This window comes from Myotis daubentonii, chromosome 15 (genome assembly GCF_963259705.1).
Source record: "Myotis daubentonii chromosome 15, mMyoDau2.1, whole genome shotgun sequence".
Taxonomy (NCBI): Eukaryota; Metazoa; Chordata; class Mammalia; order Chiroptera; family Vespertilionidae; genus Myotis; species Myotis daubentonii.
In genome coordinates, this window is record NC_081854.1 from 50,140,486 (window position 1) to 50,159,765 (window position 19,280).

General features: G+C 40.9%; 1 protein-coding gene across 3 annotated transcripts in view; it reads left to right on the forward strand.

Moving 5' to 3' along the window:
• The window catches only part of CDH8 (cadherin 8), a 322,908-nt gene that overhangs the window by 103,057 nt on the left and 200,571 nt on the right, over positions 1 to 19,280 (forward strand). For all 3 annotated transcript variants that reach the window (XM_059667865.1, XM_059667868.1, XM_059667866.1), the window contains exon 3: positions 13,139 to 13,433. In XM_059667865.1, coding sequence (XP_059523848.1) covers positions 13,139 to 13,433 — 295 coding nt within the window. The remainder of the gene's footprint in view (positions 1 to 13,138; positions 13,434 to 19,280) is intronic.

Here is a 19,280-nt window from a genome sequence, read left to right on the forward strand (position 1 = left end):
TAATCACTCCATAATATGAGAAAGTGAAATCGATATTTTTATTGTTCACGGAAACCTTTTAGAAACCTTTTTAGAAACCTGGTTCCCTTCTTGAATCTCTGAAAATCTTTCATGTTAGTGATCAATTTCCCTAAATTTTGTCTCTCTCCTCAAACACACTGCAATTGAGAGGAAACAGATAGTACACAAAAAAGCAGATCTTCTCCCCTAACTCCCACCCATGCAAACACTTAGTTCATCACCTCTCCTGTCCACTTCTATTATATTTTTGTAGTAATTGCTCTTGAGTTTGTCATTGCACATAAAACTGGCATGTTCTGATTGACAGGAAGAAGATTAAAGGGATCATTGGATCTACTTTTGAGTGGCCTAAGAATCCACTGGGGCCACATAAAACTTCTCACAATCTGAGTGGGTGAAGTTATGAATGTATTTACCCAGGAAACTTTTTTTACCACAATGCATAGAATACTGGGAGGAAGAAATGATGCAGAGTAGAGCTCTGTCCTACATTCCACATTACATATGGAGCATCCATTATGCACCCAGTCCGTGCTGTCCTATTATTAATGTTGTTGAGTGTGCAGAATGTGTATTAGTTTGTTTTTTACGGAAGGTATGGATGCATGAGCATTTGAGTGGCTATTTCCCATACATAGAGCCTAATTTGCAAAGTGTATTGAATAATTCTCTAGCTTGACATTGTTTTCTGTAAATTCCCCACCTCACCTCCCAAACCTCCTAGGCTTGCTAGATTTCCCCAAAGCTTTTCTACTGCTAAAGGCAAGTTCTCCCTCCCCCTCCCCCTTCCCAGGGAGGGGTCTATCATTAGGCTCCTCCCCACGGAGGGGGGAGGGGGAATGCCTGGAACCCTGAGGTGTTAATTGGGTGTTAGGTTTCCAGAGCTCATTAGATGTGGGACTCTGTTTCCTGTTCTGTGCCAGTGAGATGACAACTCTGACCTTGACTTTGATTCTCAGGAGACTCCTGTTAACCAAACAGGTAATATGAGAAGTGTGTGCTCTTAAACTACATTTATTTATTGCCAATATTTCTTTAATTTAAGTATAGATGGCATACAATATCATATCAGTTTCAGGTGTAAAATATAATGATTCCGCATGTATGCCTTAACAATGGCATCACCACGGTGAGTCTAGTAATCACTTGTCACTGTGCAAACTTAACACAATATTACAGACTATATTTCCCTTCCCCTTTTTCACCCCCACCCGGACCTCCTGCTTCATAGATCGATGCTCAACCACTGAGCCACACCGGCGGGGCTAAACGTGTCTCTCCTTATCAGGACACCTGTCAGATCGGATTAAGGCCCATCTTAGCTTCATTTTAACATAATCATCTTTCTCCGAATATGGTCACCTTCTGAGGGACTGGGAGTTCCGGCTTCAATTTATGAATCTAAAGGGGAAATAATTCAGCTCATAACAGAGGACCTGGAAGGATTATCTTTGTTTCTGTTTATAAATTAAATAAAATATTTATTTTCATGGAGTATTAATATTTGTACTAAAGCAGTGGGCTTTAAGATGTCCAGCAAATCTACAGGTCTGTTCATGGTGTGAATTCAGGGCAGCGCAAGGTTTCATGTTTCCCTTGAGGTTGTGTTGTTGCCCTTGCTCCTGCTGCTCTTTGGTGTTTCCTTCCAGGTTTTGTTGGCAGAATGGAACTGAAGTAGAGAAACACACATAAACAGACACACGCACATTTACAGCCTTGTGAGCTATGTTTCCAGCACCTAATTCTCATCAGTTGATGATATGTTAGGTTTTATTTCCAAATATTAACTGTAGGGATAATGATATCTGGGAGAGTAGGAGTTAAAAACAAAACAAACCAAAAAAAACGACCTCCACATCCATGTTATCCTTACCACAGTCTGAGATAATCTATAATAATAAAAGCGTAATATGCTAATTAGATTAGATGAGTAGGGCTACAAGGGAAGCCCAGGTCTCCGGTGCCTGAGGGATGCCAGTGCTGGCAGCCGGGGGAAGCGAGGCCCAATCTTGCACGAATTTCGGGCCTTGGGCCTCTAGTATTTTGTATAATGGTGCTGATGGCTTTGTCAGTATCATTTAACAAATGGAAACTAAAATAGGTAAAATTTAAGTAACTTGCTCAAGATTATATATAATTGTTGCAATGCAGACTGAGTCTTCTGATTCTTTACACCTAAAAGGAAGGAGGTTTGTGAATCTGGTTAGTTAGCCATCATCTCGTCCACTTTTAAGTGCACACATGCATTCTCAAATAAAACAATTTACCTCCCACCCCTCTTTTTAATTCTCTTATCAGCACATCCATCCACCCATCCAACCATCCATCCACCCATCCATATATCTACCTTACTGAGTAGTCATGGCACATGAAAATGAGATTATTTCTGATGAATCCAAGTTTTATTCATGCTCTCTTACAAGACTGGGAATGAAACAGTTTACAGTGCTCAAGGGATAGGAGTGGGTAACACAGCTAAATTATTATTATTAGGCCTTTATTTAATCACAGAAGAAGGATAATTTGCCAAAGTCACAATCCATTCTATGGGCCAAATTAAACTTCATGTTTATGTATTTAATTTCAATTGCAATATCCGTCCAAGTTCATGGCATTTTTTGTTATCCTACTGCCTCTTCATAAATATAGAATTTCAGAGAGAAAGCACGTGACTGACATTTGCTTATCCACTGTGGTCTTTCCCACTGTGCTCTTGTCAGTTATTTGGATAACAGGATGCATCCTGTTTAGCAAGTAATTGTGTGGCCACGTCAGAAATCTATATCATATTTTTAACTCCTACTAGTCCTCTGATGAAAGTTCTTTAGGAATCTGGAGAACATTGGCACAACATTCTCTTGACATTTTTCCCTTTTTCCACAGTACAACTAAATTTTCCACTGTTAATTGACCTTTAGAAAACATCCCAAATATGTTTTAAATACCCATATCTGTTTAAAATCCACTTCTTTTGTTTGCATAATAATTCTGGGTGTCTTTCTTCAGTCCTGTTTACCTTGCTTACATTCTGTGTTACTACATTGTGGATTTATTTGGCACAGAATTTCCCCCACCCCTATATATCTGATTTTCTGTCTATCTACCTACCTATCTACCTACCTACCTACTAAGAGAGATAGAACTCTAGCTGGTTTGGCTCAATGGATAGAGCGTCAGCCTGTAGACTGAGGGGTCCCGGGTTCGATTCCAGTTAAGAGCACATGCCTGGGTTGCAGGCTTGATCCCCAGTAGGGTGCGTGCAGGAGGCAGCTGATCAATGATTCTCTCTCACCATTGATGTTTCTATCTCTCTCTTTCTCCCTTCCTCTCTCTGAAATCAATAAAAATATTTTTTAAAAGAGAGAGAACGAGGACCCCCCCACCCCAGGAATTTTGTGGAGAGATTGTTTTGTTGAAAATTAAACATGCACCAAAGATCTTCATATAATAGTCTTTTGTAGTAATAGCTCTTGCAACAATTTACTGTTGCACTCCCAAGGACTATGTCTGCTTTAGTGTAAGGCAGGGAATAGTGCTTTGAGGCAGAATAATTTGTTTTTCCAAAATGAGTCTTTCAGTGAGAAGCTCTGTGGTCTTTCCACCCCACCCACTCACCAAATGCCCATCTGTTCATTCAACCATTGACTCATAGTATTTAATATGTGTTGGAACCTAAATGGAAAGATGGCTGAGAAATCTTATTTAGTCAGAAATCTGATTTAATCCCTTTATGTGTTATTTTCTTTATTGGTGCATTCTCCAATAAAACCATCTACTTAATCATCATCCTCCCCGTAATTCTCTTATCAACCAATTTATCCATCTGTCTGTCCATCCACTCCTTGATCCCTTTACCTAAGTCAATTTATAGTCATTACTATTATTAGTCACCCCTCTCTTGCCCACACAAGCATTTATTCAATGACCCATGGCCTCCCCTGTACTTCTAGACTTACAAAAACAATGTAACTTTAAATATCTTATAATTTTATCTTAATAAAGCTGAATAAAAATAAATAAAAACTTCCAGATATACCTGCTATCGTCATTCATTGAATAGGTGAGTAAGCACCAAATATGTGGTTAGTGACATGCCCAATATCAGAGTTTAAAGCCAATTTGTACCCAGATCATTTAACTCAAGAAGTGACATACCTATTTTTACTACAAATCCATGTTGTATGTTAAATTCTTTTTTTCTTTGTTTGATCTTATTTTTCCCCCAGCACAATTTATCTCCCTTGTTCTCTCTTCCACCTCTACCCATCCCCATCCCCTCCAATCAACACACTATGTGGAATTCTCACCCAGAATGTGCTGTTAGGTATATATATTTTTGGAAAACATTTCCAGGTCTGGCAGAAACTTTCATTATAAAATTCAATTGCCACAAAAATTCACACATTTTTATTTGAATATCTTAGTTCCTGGAGATATTGGGCCTTTATTATCTATTGTCACATTGTAACTATTCCAAAAACCAAATAGGCTATTGAAATCTTTTACAAATAAGGAAACTGAGTTTTGGAGAGGTGAAGTAAATTCCTTGGTGTATTACATTTTATACTTATCTAGCTCTATTTCTTTATTGATTTGAGAGAGAGGAATGGAGGGGGGAGAAAGAAAGAGAGAGAGAGAGAGAGAGAGAGACATCGATTTGTTATTCCACTTATTTGTGTATTGATTGGTTGATTCTTGTATGTGTCTGACTGAGGATCAAACTTGCCACCTTGGTGTATCAGGACAGTGCTCTAACCAACTGAGCTACTCGGCCAGGGCTAGCTTTGCTTCCTACGCTTTCATTCTAGATCCCATAATCTGAACTACTACTTGGTGAATTTTTGGTTGCCTTAGGGAAACATATTGACTTCCAAGCCTGTAAGATGTCACATACTGGGCTGTCAGCAGCACACATAAGAAAAGCTGTATCCAACAGAAGGAAATCCATTGCCTTTCTTACTATTATTATTATTTTAATGATTGCTTGGTTAAATAAGGGAGTCTCCACCTTAGTACGCCAAGGGAAAGAGAAAATCTAAGAATATGTAATGGAAGCATTCTTTTTTTAAGACCATTTTTTTTTTTTTTGTAAGATGGGCAGACTTAAACTATTTTTTTCTATGGCATCATTATAGAATTAACCCGTTTAGTTCTCCTTTCTCCGAATCCTATCAACTAGGATGGCTTGGCTCCACTGGCGGGTAGATCTTTACAGAAGGAGAAATTTTGCTCCTTCTGTTAACTTAAATATTTGAAACGCTATTTACCATCAGTACATCGCCTTACAAAAAAAGTAGACAAGTAACTTCCTCTCGTGCAGTCTGGCTGAGAGAGATGGCTTTGCTATGGCGCTGATACATCACGTTTCCAAACCTGTGAAGCTGTCATTGGCACAGATAGTAGGGAGTTTGCCAAAATCATGAATGTCAGCCGGGGAAGTGTCTTGGGAAACATCCTGCCAGCCTCTTCCTGACAACATTTCTCTCTTTGCGTTCCCGTTAGCTGGCCATTCCGCCTTTTTATTTCTATGTCTATTTCATTCCAGACTTCTATAGGACGAATTGCTTCCCCCAAAGCATCTGTCCTGTGTGGTTTTGTACACATGGTCTCTAAATATATATATTTAGGGACAAACTAGAGGCTTCCCCATTCTGTGGTCCTCATCTAGGGAAACAGAAGGCCCCCGACTAACTAGTTGGATGGTCTCTAGAGAATTATGCTCATATGTGTAGGCTCTCCACCCTGCTGATGTTGCTCAGTGGTTGAGCTTCAGCCTATGAACCAGGAGGTCAGGGTTTGATTCCCAGGCAGGGCACATACCGGGTTGCGGGCTCGATCCCCAGTGGGGGTGTGTGCAGGAGGTAGCCGGTCAATGATTCTCTCTCATCAGTGATGTTTCTCTCCCTCTCCTTTACTCTCTGAAATAAAAATATACTTAAAACAGCAACAACTTCCCTGAATCCCCTGAGGAATTGTGTCATCCTCTCTCCAATTTCAGGGTTCCTTTTTTTTTTTAAAAAAAATTATAGGCTCCTGAATCTGATTTACTGGGATGTATCTAGTTTTGTCGTTTGTTAATTTTATGATCTTGAGAAAGTCAAGTACAGTATTTGCTGAACCTGAGCCCCTCAGCCCTGTGAAATCTCAGACAAAGTGTAGAGTGTTAAGATTGATCCTGTGCAGACAGTATGTATGTGGGGTACATATGAACTTTAATGAGCATTTACTATGTGCCAAGCATGATGCTTATTGGAGATGGTGTTGAATAATGCTCATCAAAGTTCTGGCCTTGTGGAATTTAGCATTTAACAAAAGAAGCAGAAGCAGTGACTATGTTTTTAGGTCTCTGCAGCCAAAAGCAGCATTTCACTTGGACTGGCTTCCAATCTTTTGTTTCTCTGGGCACTTGTACCCTTGGCCAGGTCAGTTGGTTCAATACTCACACCAGCAGCAGACACTGAATGCCAAGAACACAGTCTGAGATAGCAAGATGCTATGCATTTGCCTGCTGGAAAATATCAGAAAGTGTGTGTGTGTGTGTGTGTGTGTGTGTGTGTGTGTGTGTGTGTGTGAAGCAGAGGTCATTTTCAGCCTGGGATGGTGTGTTTTATTCTTTTAATCAGGGGTCATTGTTTTTGTTAGCCTTTCATCTCTTACAACATATTTGAGGGTAACATGGTTTATATACCAGTTACTTTAATAACTGTTATTATTTCAAAGAGTTGTTATTTTTTTATGACGTGTGATGACAAGAGTAATTGCACATTCCCAACATGACCTCACTAAAATGGTGGAGTGCTCTGATGCCTATGACCTAGCGTTAGTGTTATGATATAATTTGTCTCTGTAACTTATTAAGAACAGGGTGTCTGGATGAAAGATAACGGTCTTTGAATTACTTAGTTTTTCTGTAGTAGCATCACACTGCGGCGTATAAAGCCACCTTCCAAGCTACATAGCCCATCAGGCCACCCTCACCCCACCCCACCCATCTACCACCATCATATCCAGTTGTAGATGTGACGTCATGGGTGAGGCCAGAAGCTGACTCCATGTCAAGGTGGCTTTGTGAATCAGTGCCTACATTTTCCCTCTGAGCTCCTCCTCCCTCTGATTCCGAGGCCATTGCTTTTGCACCCGCCCACCATGGTGATGTTACGAAAACAAAACGATCATGTCAGGCTCCTTACTGAAACCTTGTGCTCATGGACTCTTGTTGCTTATTTATAGTCAGATCCGAACTCTGTGTCTTGGTTTCAAAACTCTACATCATGTGGCCCCTGCCTTGTGTTCTATCCTTTCTCGCCACCTCTCTTCTTCTTAGCGCGGTACCCTAAGCATAGGAAATCATCTATAGCTTCTCTCATTCAGCATGCTGTCCCCCATCTCCGGATCCTCACCCACATTGTTACCTGTGTCTGGCATGCATTTCATCCCACTCTGAGATCCGAAGATTTAATCATTGCTTCTCTGGGAAGGCTGTTTCTGCCCCTCCACACTACACTTTTCTGGGTGAAGGGAAATTTCTATACACTCTCACACCCCTCCGTTCTTTCCATATCATCACCTCTGAAGCGTGCATCCGAGTCCAGGAAATTGACTCTAAAGCATGTGCTGCTAAGATGGCCACCTGCTCATAGTGCATTCAGTGGAAAAGTTTCCTAAAAATCTCTGTATCTCAATCGTTTCATTGGCAAATGGAGAAGTGGTCTCTGGTGTGCTATGAGGATACCATGATATTTACACATATAAAATGTTGATCAGACAGTAAGTAGTCAATCTATATATATATACAAAAGGCTAAGCGACTGTCTGACCAGTAGCTATGACGTGCAATAACCATTAGGGGGCAGACCTCCAACCAGTAGCTATGACATGCACTGACCACCAGGGGGCGGATGCTCAACACAGGAACTGCCGAGCTCTGGTGACTTGGCAGCAGCGGTTATCAGGTGACAACCTGATGAGGAGGTAGCCCGATTCTGGGGTATGTCACCCGAAAACCACCCTCTTGCAATCCAGGACCCCTCAGGGGATGTGATAGAGCCAGTTTCAGCCCAATCCTGCAGGCCAGGCCAAGGGACCCCACTTGCCAGCGGGACCCTCTCAACTCCACAGATGACCTTCAAGCCACAGCATCACCCCCAGGTGCGGCTGGCCAGGGAGGGACCTCAGGAGACTGGCTCCAGGGCATGTCCAGCCCATCTTGCCCAGTCCCACCCTGCTGGCCACCTTCTAATTAATTCCCTTTCAATGTGCACCTGGGCCACTAGTATTATAATAATAATAATAATATCATCTTTAGTTTCTGTTTGAATGATAATCTTGAAACTAAAATACTGCGTGTCTCCATTAGTTTCATGCTGTTATTTATATCATATATATACACTCACATTCTCTCTATTATTAATTACTAGAGGCCCAGTGCACGAAATTTGTGCACTTGGGGGGAGGGGAGGTCCCTCAGCCCAGCCTGCACCCTTTCGCAATCCGGGAGCCCTCAGCAGTCGGACATCCTTAGTGCTGCACTGGAGTTGGGAGAGGCTCCCGCCACTGCTGCTGCGCTCACCAGCCGAGAGCCTGGCTTCTGGCTGAGCAACACTCTCCTGTGGGAGCACAATGACCACCAGGGGGAAGCTCCTGCATTGAGCACCTGCCCCCTGGTGGTCAGTATGCATCATAGCAATTGGCCGTTCCACTGTTCGGTAAATTTGCATATTAGCCTTTTATTATATAGGGTTATTATTATTATTATTATTATTATTCTGTGTTTTCTGTCTATTTGTGTTTATCTCCCACTAACTTTGAGTCTTTGAGGGCAGAGCATGCCCACATTTTCTATGCACATGCTCTGAGCATGTTTAATAAATGAACGAAGAGGTATTTTTGTATCACAGCCAGACAAAGCAGTCTTACCACCCCAGGCCAGTTTGCAAGTGGCCTTTATCTTGCTCTAATTAACAGAAGCAGCCCTTGGGAGAGGCGGTCCTCACACCTCTGGATGATGTATGATGTGTGAACATGTGGTGATTTGGCATGCCTTTGGCCCCTTAGTCTCAGAGCAGGTCTTGGGGTGGATGCATTGGTAGGAGCAGTTGCATTGCAGTGAGCAGATGCTCACCGACTTATGTGAAGAAAATAGGAGATGTAGCAGCTTGTCACCGTGTACCCCAAATCCTTCTGAGGTGCGGACGCGGGGTCTCACAAGCATTTGAAGCCTGTAAATGGCTGTTCTTACACACTCACAGCTCTTTTTTTAAAAAAAAAATATATTTTATTGATTTTTACAGAGAGGAAGGGAGAGGGAGAGAGAGTTAGAAACATCGATGAGTGAGAAACATCGATCAGCTGCCTCCTGCACACCCGCTACTGGGGATGTGCCCGCAACCCAGTACATGCCCTTGACCGGAATCGAACCTGGAACCCTTCAGTCCGCAGGCCGACCCTCTATCCACTGAGCCAAACCAGTTAGGGCACAACTCTTTTATTTGTAATGCCATACTGGTTCCTTGAACAAGCCACGTGCAAAGGTGTGTGTATGATACAAAGAACAGCATGAAGCTAATGACTAGAGACACACAGTATCCTATGTTTCAAGATTACCATTAGCCCACGGATCTGGATTTTACTGAGACTTGCTAAAAATGAATTTTCAGAAGGAAGAGGAATCATACCGTGTTTCCTGTGGGGTTTTTTTGGTCTTTTCTCTGCTTTTCTATCATGAAGTCTTGGGAATTTGCTTTCACTGAGGCTTAGCAGAGTGTTTTCCGATACTTGATTATGGTGGAATATGGTCTGAAATAAAATGATTTTAGTTATCGCACATTTAACACGTCTGCTTCCCTTTTTCTCTATTTTTCAAATAGGTTAGGTCAGATTCTAAAGTCAGTTGTTCGGGGTAGATGTCTCATCCCCACACTACAGGCAGAGCCACAGAAGCACAAACAAGTGTATTAATTTCTCCGGTTCGTGTAGTTAGAGGGACCAGAATCTTAACTTTGTGCTTTTCTTTCCAACACTGTTTTTCTCTTCTTCTCCCTCAGTTATTTCTAAAGGCAAGGGACCATTAAAACCTTGGTTAAGATTATAATACTAATTGACTAATTGATAAATGTAAGAAAAATATGGCACAAATAAATTCCAACATAATAATGATAACACCATTAAAGGGCTTAATTTAAAAAAAAAAATTAAATCCTAACCCAAGGATATGTTTTCATTGATTTTTTTTTTTTGAGAGGAGAAGAGAGGGAGAGAAACATAGATGTGAGAAAGATATATCAATTAGTTGCCTCCCATGCATGTCCAGCTGGGATTCAACCTGAAACCTAGGTATGTGCCCTGACTGGGAATTGGATCCGAACCTTTTGGTGTAAGGGTGACATTCCAACCAATTGAGCCATACCAGCCAGGACGAAGGGCTTAATTTTAATAGCAAAAAAATATTGTGGCTAAGTGCAAATCATACCCATACCTTCTGTGTCTGAGGAATGCTTTGTATGTGAATGGAAACCTCCAAGAATGATATATAATTCAAAAATTCTTTTTTTAATAAAAATGCTAATGGAAATGTTAAAATGCACATAAATTAAAATGATCATAAATTAGGATTAATATCACATTAATGAATTATAATCCCACATTCATTAAGATAAAGTGGCATTTCAATATTTGCTCTTGTTAATAAATTTAATACAATAAATGAAAGGGATACATTTGGAGATTCAATAAATATTTGATGTAATCTTAGGCTTTAACTTTTTAAAATATTCAAAAGCAAAGTAGGAGATCTAGATGCATTTGAACTCTTTGTTGCTGCTTTATGTCTTTTTGAACAAATCTTTTCTTTTCATTTATTGAAGCGCTAAATACAATTTAAATTGGCAAAGAAAGCAACGGAGATTGCTCTGAATAAAAGTGATCCCAAGAGAACACAATCTTTTGAGTTTCTAACAGTTTCTTTGAAGAAGTTTTTTTTTGCGTGTTTTTTTTTTTTTTTTAAGAACAAGTATTTGAAATCTCATGGTGCGATAAGTGGAACTACATTGCTATTTAACTGCATTAAACTGAAAACATGCACTTGAGTGGTATTTTCCAACTATAATCCAATGCCCTCCTTTTTAAAAAAAACAAAAAACAAAAACAAACTAAAACTATAAATTCATGTTTTATTTTATTTTTGAAAAAACAAACAAACAGGAGTCAACATAGTATTAAAAGAAGCACCATGTATCAGAACATGCCTGTCTCCCTCTTGAGAGTAAAGTGAACATTTTAAAGCCAGGAATTCTGTACCTACTATCACTTTTCAGGTGGGGCAGGTGTTCAATGAGTGTGTGTTGCCATGACCTGTGATGGACCTGGATCCCTGCTGCAGAGTTGTTATTTTTTCAGCATTCCCATTTTTAGAAAACGTGCTCCCCCGTTCTGGCTGCAGTGCTCTTCATAAAATGGGAATAATTTTCCTAGACCAGAAGGATTGTACGGAACAAAGTAAAAAAAAATCCTAGACAAACATAAGATTTAAAAAAATATATTTTTATTCATGTCAGAGAGGAAGTGAGAGGGAGAGAGAGAAAAAGAAATATCAATGATGAGAGAGAGCCATTGATCAGCTGCCTCCTGCACACCCCTCACTGGGGATCGAGCCCGCAACCTGGGCACGTGCCCTGGCTGGGAATCTAACACCTGTTGGTACATAGGTGGATGCTCAACCATTGAGCCATGCTGGCCGAGCACAAACATAAGACTTTAATATGCATCAGATTATTAGAATTATTTTTGTATTTGTAAATACCGCAGGCAAAACTGAGTTGGATTCTGGGTCTACTACACTTCATTCAAAAATATGAGCCTCAGGGAGGTTATTGTGTGCCTTGTCAAACCTCCTTTTTCTCATATTTTATATGAAACTAGAGGCCTGGTGCATGAAATTCATGCATGGGTAAGGGTCCCTAGGCTTGGCTGGTGATCAGGGCCGATCTGTGGGGTGACTGGCAGGGCGATCAGGGGGCTCCCACTGGCACTCGCCTAGGCCGGCTTGGGGCCTGCAGGCTGGGGGCAGCTCCTGCATTGAGTGTCTGCCCCCTGGTTGTCAGTGCACGTCATAATGACCGGTCATTCTGCTGTTTGGTCAATTTGCATATTAGGCTTTTATCATATAGGATATTTTAATTCATTTAGTTTTTGGTAAAAATTAAGGGAATTATGTGAGAAGTGATTTGCATGGTTCTTGGCATACAAATAGTGAACCCAAAAGGTAGCTAGTGATAAAAACTTTAAATACATGTATTAATAAACTGAAAAGAATCTGTACATTTTTGTCATATTTTCCTTGATCTTTTTATCATTTTAAATGCATGTCAGTTTATAATAAACTGGTCAAAGTCTTTTTAAATTGAGTTTATTGCGGTGACACTGATTAACAAAATTATGCAGATTTAAGGTGCACAGTTCTGCATTTCCTCTGTACACTGTATTGTATGTTCACTACCCCAAGTCAAGTCTCCTTCTATCACCATTTATCCCCACCATACCCTCCTCTACCTCCCTCCAGCCCTCACTCCCCAGTCCCCCAGCCCCACCCTGGCCCTGCTTGGCGATCACCACACTGCTGCCCATGTTCATGCATGAGGTTTTCACTTTTGCTCAATCCCTCGACACACCCCCAGTTCCCCCTACCCCCCAACCCCACCCCAGCCAACAGCTGTCAGCTTGCTCTCTATGTATGAGTCTGTCACTATTTTGCTTACCATTCCAACTTATCTGTATGAATTTCATTATGTTTTATTTTGATTTATAATTATACATTGGTGAACTTGTATGCATATATGCATAACCCACAGATGCAGACTATAGTGCAGTGAAGGCCTGTGGGTGGCAGGGGCAGGGTAGAGGGGGTCAATGGGGAAAAAAAGGGGACATGTGCAATACTTTCAACAATAAAGATAACATTTTAAAAAATAACACAGTCTCATGGACTCTTTGTGCAGCTTCTGATTGCAGAGATTGATGAAGTTCCAATGAATGCAAAAAGGACCAACGTGATATTCAAGCAGGAGGGAGTTAAAAGAGAAAATAACGTTGCATCGCTAACCAATGTCACCTTTCATTTTAGCTGCACACAGACCTGGATCCTGGGAGCAAAAAAATCAAGTATATCCTGTCGGGCGATGGAGCTGGGACCATCTTTCAAATAAATGATATAACGGGAGATATCCACGCTATAAAGAGACTTGACCGGGAGGAAAAGGCTGAGTATACGCTCACAGCTCAGGCAGTGGACTTTGAGACCAACAAGCCCCTGGAGCCTCCTTCAGAATTTATTATTAAAGTTCAGGACATCAATGACAACGCACCGGAGTTTCTTAATGGACCCTATCATGCGACTGTGCCGGAGATGTCCATTTTGGGTACGTATGCAGAACTATTAAGAGTCACTTTGAACATAGCTCCCGGCACCGGGGATAGTGTGTGGCTGAATAAAAGGCATCTGTGACTGTCTTCTCTCTCATTTGCATTTCCAAATCCCCCCTTTTTTTTGGCCTCAGTGCCACAGCTCGATAGCTTTAGTCCCTTAGTAATAGGAACTGACGAAGCGGTTTTATTAAAATATCTCTCCTTCCATGACAGTCCTTCAATAGGCCGAATTTGTATTCTTCTCTTACACTTGTACTTGGAGTATTTGTTACTGAGGCGGATTTATCAAGATTTGTTCCAACATGCCAGACTAATCCTGTGGATATTTGCTTGATGGTTAATTATTTGTGCACAGTCACATGCAATTGCAGTGCATAGAGAAATAGGGAGCCGTCGAGGTCTGTAAGCAGCCAGATATTGAATGGAGCTGGTAGGCCCACCCCCAGAGTGGATTAGGAATCATAGATACCAGAGACTTCTGTGCAGTGGGTGTCTTACCTTAACTTTTTTTAAAAAAATTTATTTATTTATTTATATATATATATGTTATTAATATATATGTATATATTAGAGGCCCAATGCACGAAATTTGTGCAAGGGGCTTGGCCCTCGTGGCCCTGCCCACTGGTCATTCTGGAAGGTCATTCCGCTGTCCAGTCTAATTAGCATATTATCTTTTTATTATATAGTATATATATTTTTATTTCAGAGAGAAAGAGAGAGAGAGAGAGATAGAAACATCAATGATGAAAGATAATCACTGACTGGCTGTCTCCTGCATACCCCACACTGGGGATAGAGCATGCAACCTGGGCTCGTACCGTGGACGGGAATCGAACCCTGACCTCCTGGTTCATGGGTTGAAGCTCAACCACTGAGTCACGCCAGCCAGGCTGAACTTTGTTTTAGAAGTGCCACCATGATCAAAGACTCACTCCCAATTTTTCTGAGTCATTGAAGTACTCATTACATTTTTCAGAGCATTGTATATTTCAAAACATGCTATTTTTTCTTTTTCCTTATTTTTGGAGGGATCTGCTTATCTCTCCCCAAACCCTGGCTTTGATCCTGGAAATACCCCTGTCCCAGACTTTGTAATATAGACCTCTTTCTTATCTGACAAAATTAATAGGCAGGATGTAAAAATGAGAGCATGAAATACCAAAAATCTTTCTTTTTTAAAAGAATATGTATTTTTATTGATTTCAGAGAGCAAGGGAGAGGGAGAGAGATAGAAATATCAATGATGAGAGAGAATCATTGATTGGCTGCCTCCTGCACACTCCACACTGGGGATCAAGCCCACAACCCGGGCTTGTGCCCCGATCAAATCTATGACCTCTGGTTCATAGATTGACACTTAATCACTGAGACACACTGGTGGGGCCCACAAGTCATTCGTATGTACGGAATATAGACACTACTTAGATTTAAATTACATTTAAGACAACCTATAAGGATGTATACATCAAAATCAGAATACAACAAAATCGCATAAATTCGAAGTAGATGGACATGATGACACAAATTAAACACACACACACACACACACAAGTGGAGACATAAATTGAAGGCCAGAATGAGGTGAGCAGCCTGGCTTTCTCTGATATCTTCTGTCTTCTGTAACGTTGGCCGATGTGCCCATTGCAGCAGCAAATCAGAATGGATTGCAGGTCTTCACATCTCTCCCAAGTATGACTCCTGCCAACACTCTACTTTGTCAATTTTTTTGTGCAAAGAATTCTGCCTTTATTTATTTTTTCTCATCTTACCATAATCGCATTGCTCCTCTTTGGTTGGCTGAAATGACACTTTTTCTAGGGAAACTTGTATGGCTTTCCGGCAGGAAATTCTCTCTCTACCATTACCATTCCCACAAAAAGAAACCTACAAATAAGCAAAAATATCTCTATGTGCCTACTCCTTCTAAATCCTGACATGGAAACAGAATTTGAGGAACACTCTTTCTTTCTTATTTTCTTGTTTAGGGTAAAGAACTTATTTCGTTCACCTTCTCGTCCAGATAAGAGTAATACGGTTTTAAAGGGCTATGGTCACCTTCAATATACAAAGAACCCTTTATTTAAATTGCTAACAAATGGTGAAGAGGGAAGTGGTTATTTTTGCTTCACTTAGGATTTCTACATCTTAATGGCCAAGCCTATATCTATTTATTGTAAATGTGTCAGAGGCTTCCATTTCTATGTATATGAGTCATGTGCCTGATAAATATTTTGAGAAAGAAGTTCCCTCCTCCAACTTCGGCAGACTCCCAAGGTCAATTTCAGCTAAGAAAAGGATCGTAGAGATATTATTAGCTACATTATGCAACGTGTGTGTGCACCTGTAAATATACAGTACATAATGTTTTTCTATCTAAAAGGTTTTTCTTGGTGAGAGAGTGCAGACTAAGAAAAATTAACTTTCATTAACACACACAGTTGTTTGTTTTTAAAAAATGCCTTCTCTAGTATATCTTTTTCAAAAACTACATGAAGCATGCTGCTACAGTTCAAAGTGTGGGTTTGAAGTTAGATAGAAAGAGTTCTGAATCCTGGTACCATCCCTTATTATCTGGTTGACCTTGACGTTCAGGGTGGTTCCATGATCATTCATTTTCCTTAGCTACCATGCAAACAGAGGCATTTCCATCTTACTTTCGTTGTGTGAGAATTGTGTGATCGCATACAAGGTTAAGGTGTGCCTTAAAGTAAACAGGCATCCGATAATTGATTGTGGTGGTGGTTTTCAAAAATTATTTTTATTGTCCAGCCGGTGTGGCTCAGTGGTTGAGCGTCGACGTTTGAACCAGGAGGTCACAGTTCAATTCAAGGTCAGGGCACAGGCCTGGGTTGCAGGCTCGATCCCCCCAGTGTGGGTTGTGCAGGAGGCAACCGATCAATGATTCTCTCTCATCGTAGATGTTTCTATCTCTCTCCCCCTCTCCCTTCCTCTCTGACATCAATAAAAATATATGAAAAAGCTTATTTTTATCAATCTATTTCCCACCATACGTTTGGACCTTTCCCCATGTATCGATCTTATGTATCGCGTGTCTGATTACTGTTTGACTCCAGCCTCTCTGGGTACAGGAGGCAGAGGCAGCCACACTATTTTATTGTCAGGTGTGAATTATTCCCTTCATTTCTCACGAAGGTGAATATCAGGATGAAGGTCACTACTACCTCCTCTCTCTCCCCATTACCACTGTTCTCAGCCTATCTCTCCCCTCCCCTTCTCCATTCTTTCATTTTTCTTCCTTTGCTACCACAGAAAGGCCAGCACCTGCACCTGTACGCCCTGAGGAATGCCAGGGAGGACTGGGGGGTGGGAGGGGATCTCGTTGTGCAGAAAGTGAAAAATAAAATTCTAATTGAGAAATTGGCCAAGATTACATTGAAATGAATCTGATGTTCAGGGACCGTCTGCCAGTTGACAAGCTGTCAAGACAAAACGCACATATATATTTGCCCAAATGGCAGCCACATTATTTTAGAAATATCTTATTTGGGAGCTGGAGATACGGCTCTTTTCTATCCGCCTGTGAATTGCAGAACTTGATGAGAATTCGCTTTTATAGCAAATACCGCATAAAGAGCGACCTGTGAGCGTGTCTGGTTTTTACTGTGGCAACCAAACTAGCGTTGTTGAAGTTGTTTTTTTGATGCAAATGTCCCTGTGTTTATGGATTTCCAGATACTTTACGTAGATATTTTTCATGCTGTTGCATAGTGGGGCGAGGGGTGGTTAATCCCGATTTTATGTCGACACCTGGATTGGAGTGAAATCAGCTTTTTTAACATAGAATTCCAGGCTGTTTGGCTGCACATTTGCCTTCTGCCTGCATGAGGGGCAGAAGCCAGGTAATCTTACTTTCTCTCTGTCGTGCGCACAATAATCTCTACCTACAAACCCGCGTTTGGAAAAATTCCGCGATTATTTTGAAAGCATTTGGCACCGCGTAGAGTTGGTCCCCATCAGATACTCCTTTCTTTACAGCTGTCCACTTGTGAGTTCTATCAGCATGATTTTAAAACCGCCTATCTGACATGAATGCTCAACAGCCTTAAACTTTGTTTCACAGATGTGCATATTGGAATGAACTCTGTTTTATTCAAAAGAGCATATTAGTGAAGGTCGAAGTCAAGGGATGAGAAGGCCAAGTACAGTAGTCCCTCCTTATCTGCAGGGGATCGATACATTTCAAGACCCCCCACTGGATGCCGAAAATAGTCCCTGTATATACTATTTTCCCTATATATATATACATCTAGGATAAAGTTTAATTTATAAATTTGGCACAAAAAGAGATTAACCTCAATAACTTAACAATAAAATGGAATAATTATAACAAAATACTTTAATAAAAGATATGTAAATATGGACACTCTCTCTTTCAAAATAGCTGAAATGTTCTCTTTAATATTATCAGACCACAGTTGACTGCAGGTAACTGGAACCAGCTACCTTGCCCAGCCATACCTCGTGGCTTTTGGAATGAACAGTCCAGGCAGCAGGCAGATAGCCAGAAACAGAGGCAGGAAACTACATAATGCTCTCTGCTCTTCTTGTCCTATCTATCGAGTCATTTCTTAATATGTAACAGACCTATGGCAACAGCTTCCAATCAGTACTCAAAATAGGTTTATTGGGAAAAAAGTCAAATTTAATTGATAAACACTGAATGAAAGAAAGAAAAGTACTTTTTATACCTGTCCTTGAAGTATATATGCATCCTAATTTAGTAATAAATTAGGTTCCTGCACCCAGTTGTGGTTTGTGGGTGTGTGTACGTGGGAGGAGGTACTTCCCACACACCAACAAGCAATTCTTGGATACCATCAGGGTGTCCTACAATTCAGCTCAACTCTGACACTATCTTCAGGGAAGTAGCATCACTTCCCACAGGTTGAGGCGGTCCTACCCGACTGCGTGCCCCCCCCCCCCCAGAGGCCAGTCCTAAGACCAGGTTGTCACCTGTGCTTCTGACCAACAGGCTATAAATCAGAGGTCCCTTGGCCCCTTTTCTTGGGTTCCACGAATTTGCTAGCGTGGCTCACAGACTAGAGTACCAGTGCATTATAAGAGGCTATAATTTAGGAACAGCCAGATGGAAGCCATGCATAGGGCTAGGTACGTGGGAAGGGGCACGGAGCTTCCATGCTCCCTTCAGGGCACCAGTCTCCCCAAACCTCTCAGTGTTCACCCATACAGTACTCTCTGCAGCTGTCTTTTGGGGAGGTTCATTACGTAGTTATGAATGAGTAAATTATTGGCCGTTGACAGTTGATTCAACCTGCAGCCCTTCTCCCCCGCCTCCTCGGAAACTGTCCCTGTGCAAGGCCACCTGTTAATTCAGCAAGCAGTTAAATAGTGAAGTTTACCATGTTAAGGAGTGAATTGAAAATCATAATGGCTATAGCTTACATGGATTAGCTTTGTATTCTTGTCACTGCCCAGTCCACATTTTAGTCCTCTATAAAAAAAGATTCCCAAAGTAATAATTAAAGAGATTCATTTTTATATTCTTTTTTATTATTCAAGAAAGAGTTTTTGTCACATACACATAAAAGATTAAAGAAGTGTCATGTGGACAAACTATCTTACACCTAACATACTTCTTTCTGATAATTTTGAGGTTGTGGCTTGCTTTCTCTCCCTCAGCCAGATATTAAGGCAATTCAGCAGCATTTCTTTATTTTAAAGGTGAGATGCATAATAAAAAAAAAAGAAAAAGAAAAACATATTGATGGGTTTGATTATATTTTTTGCCTTATTCGATTCAGAGTGATGAACAAAATTGAAATTCTTTAGGAAAACATGGGAAGGAAATCATGAAG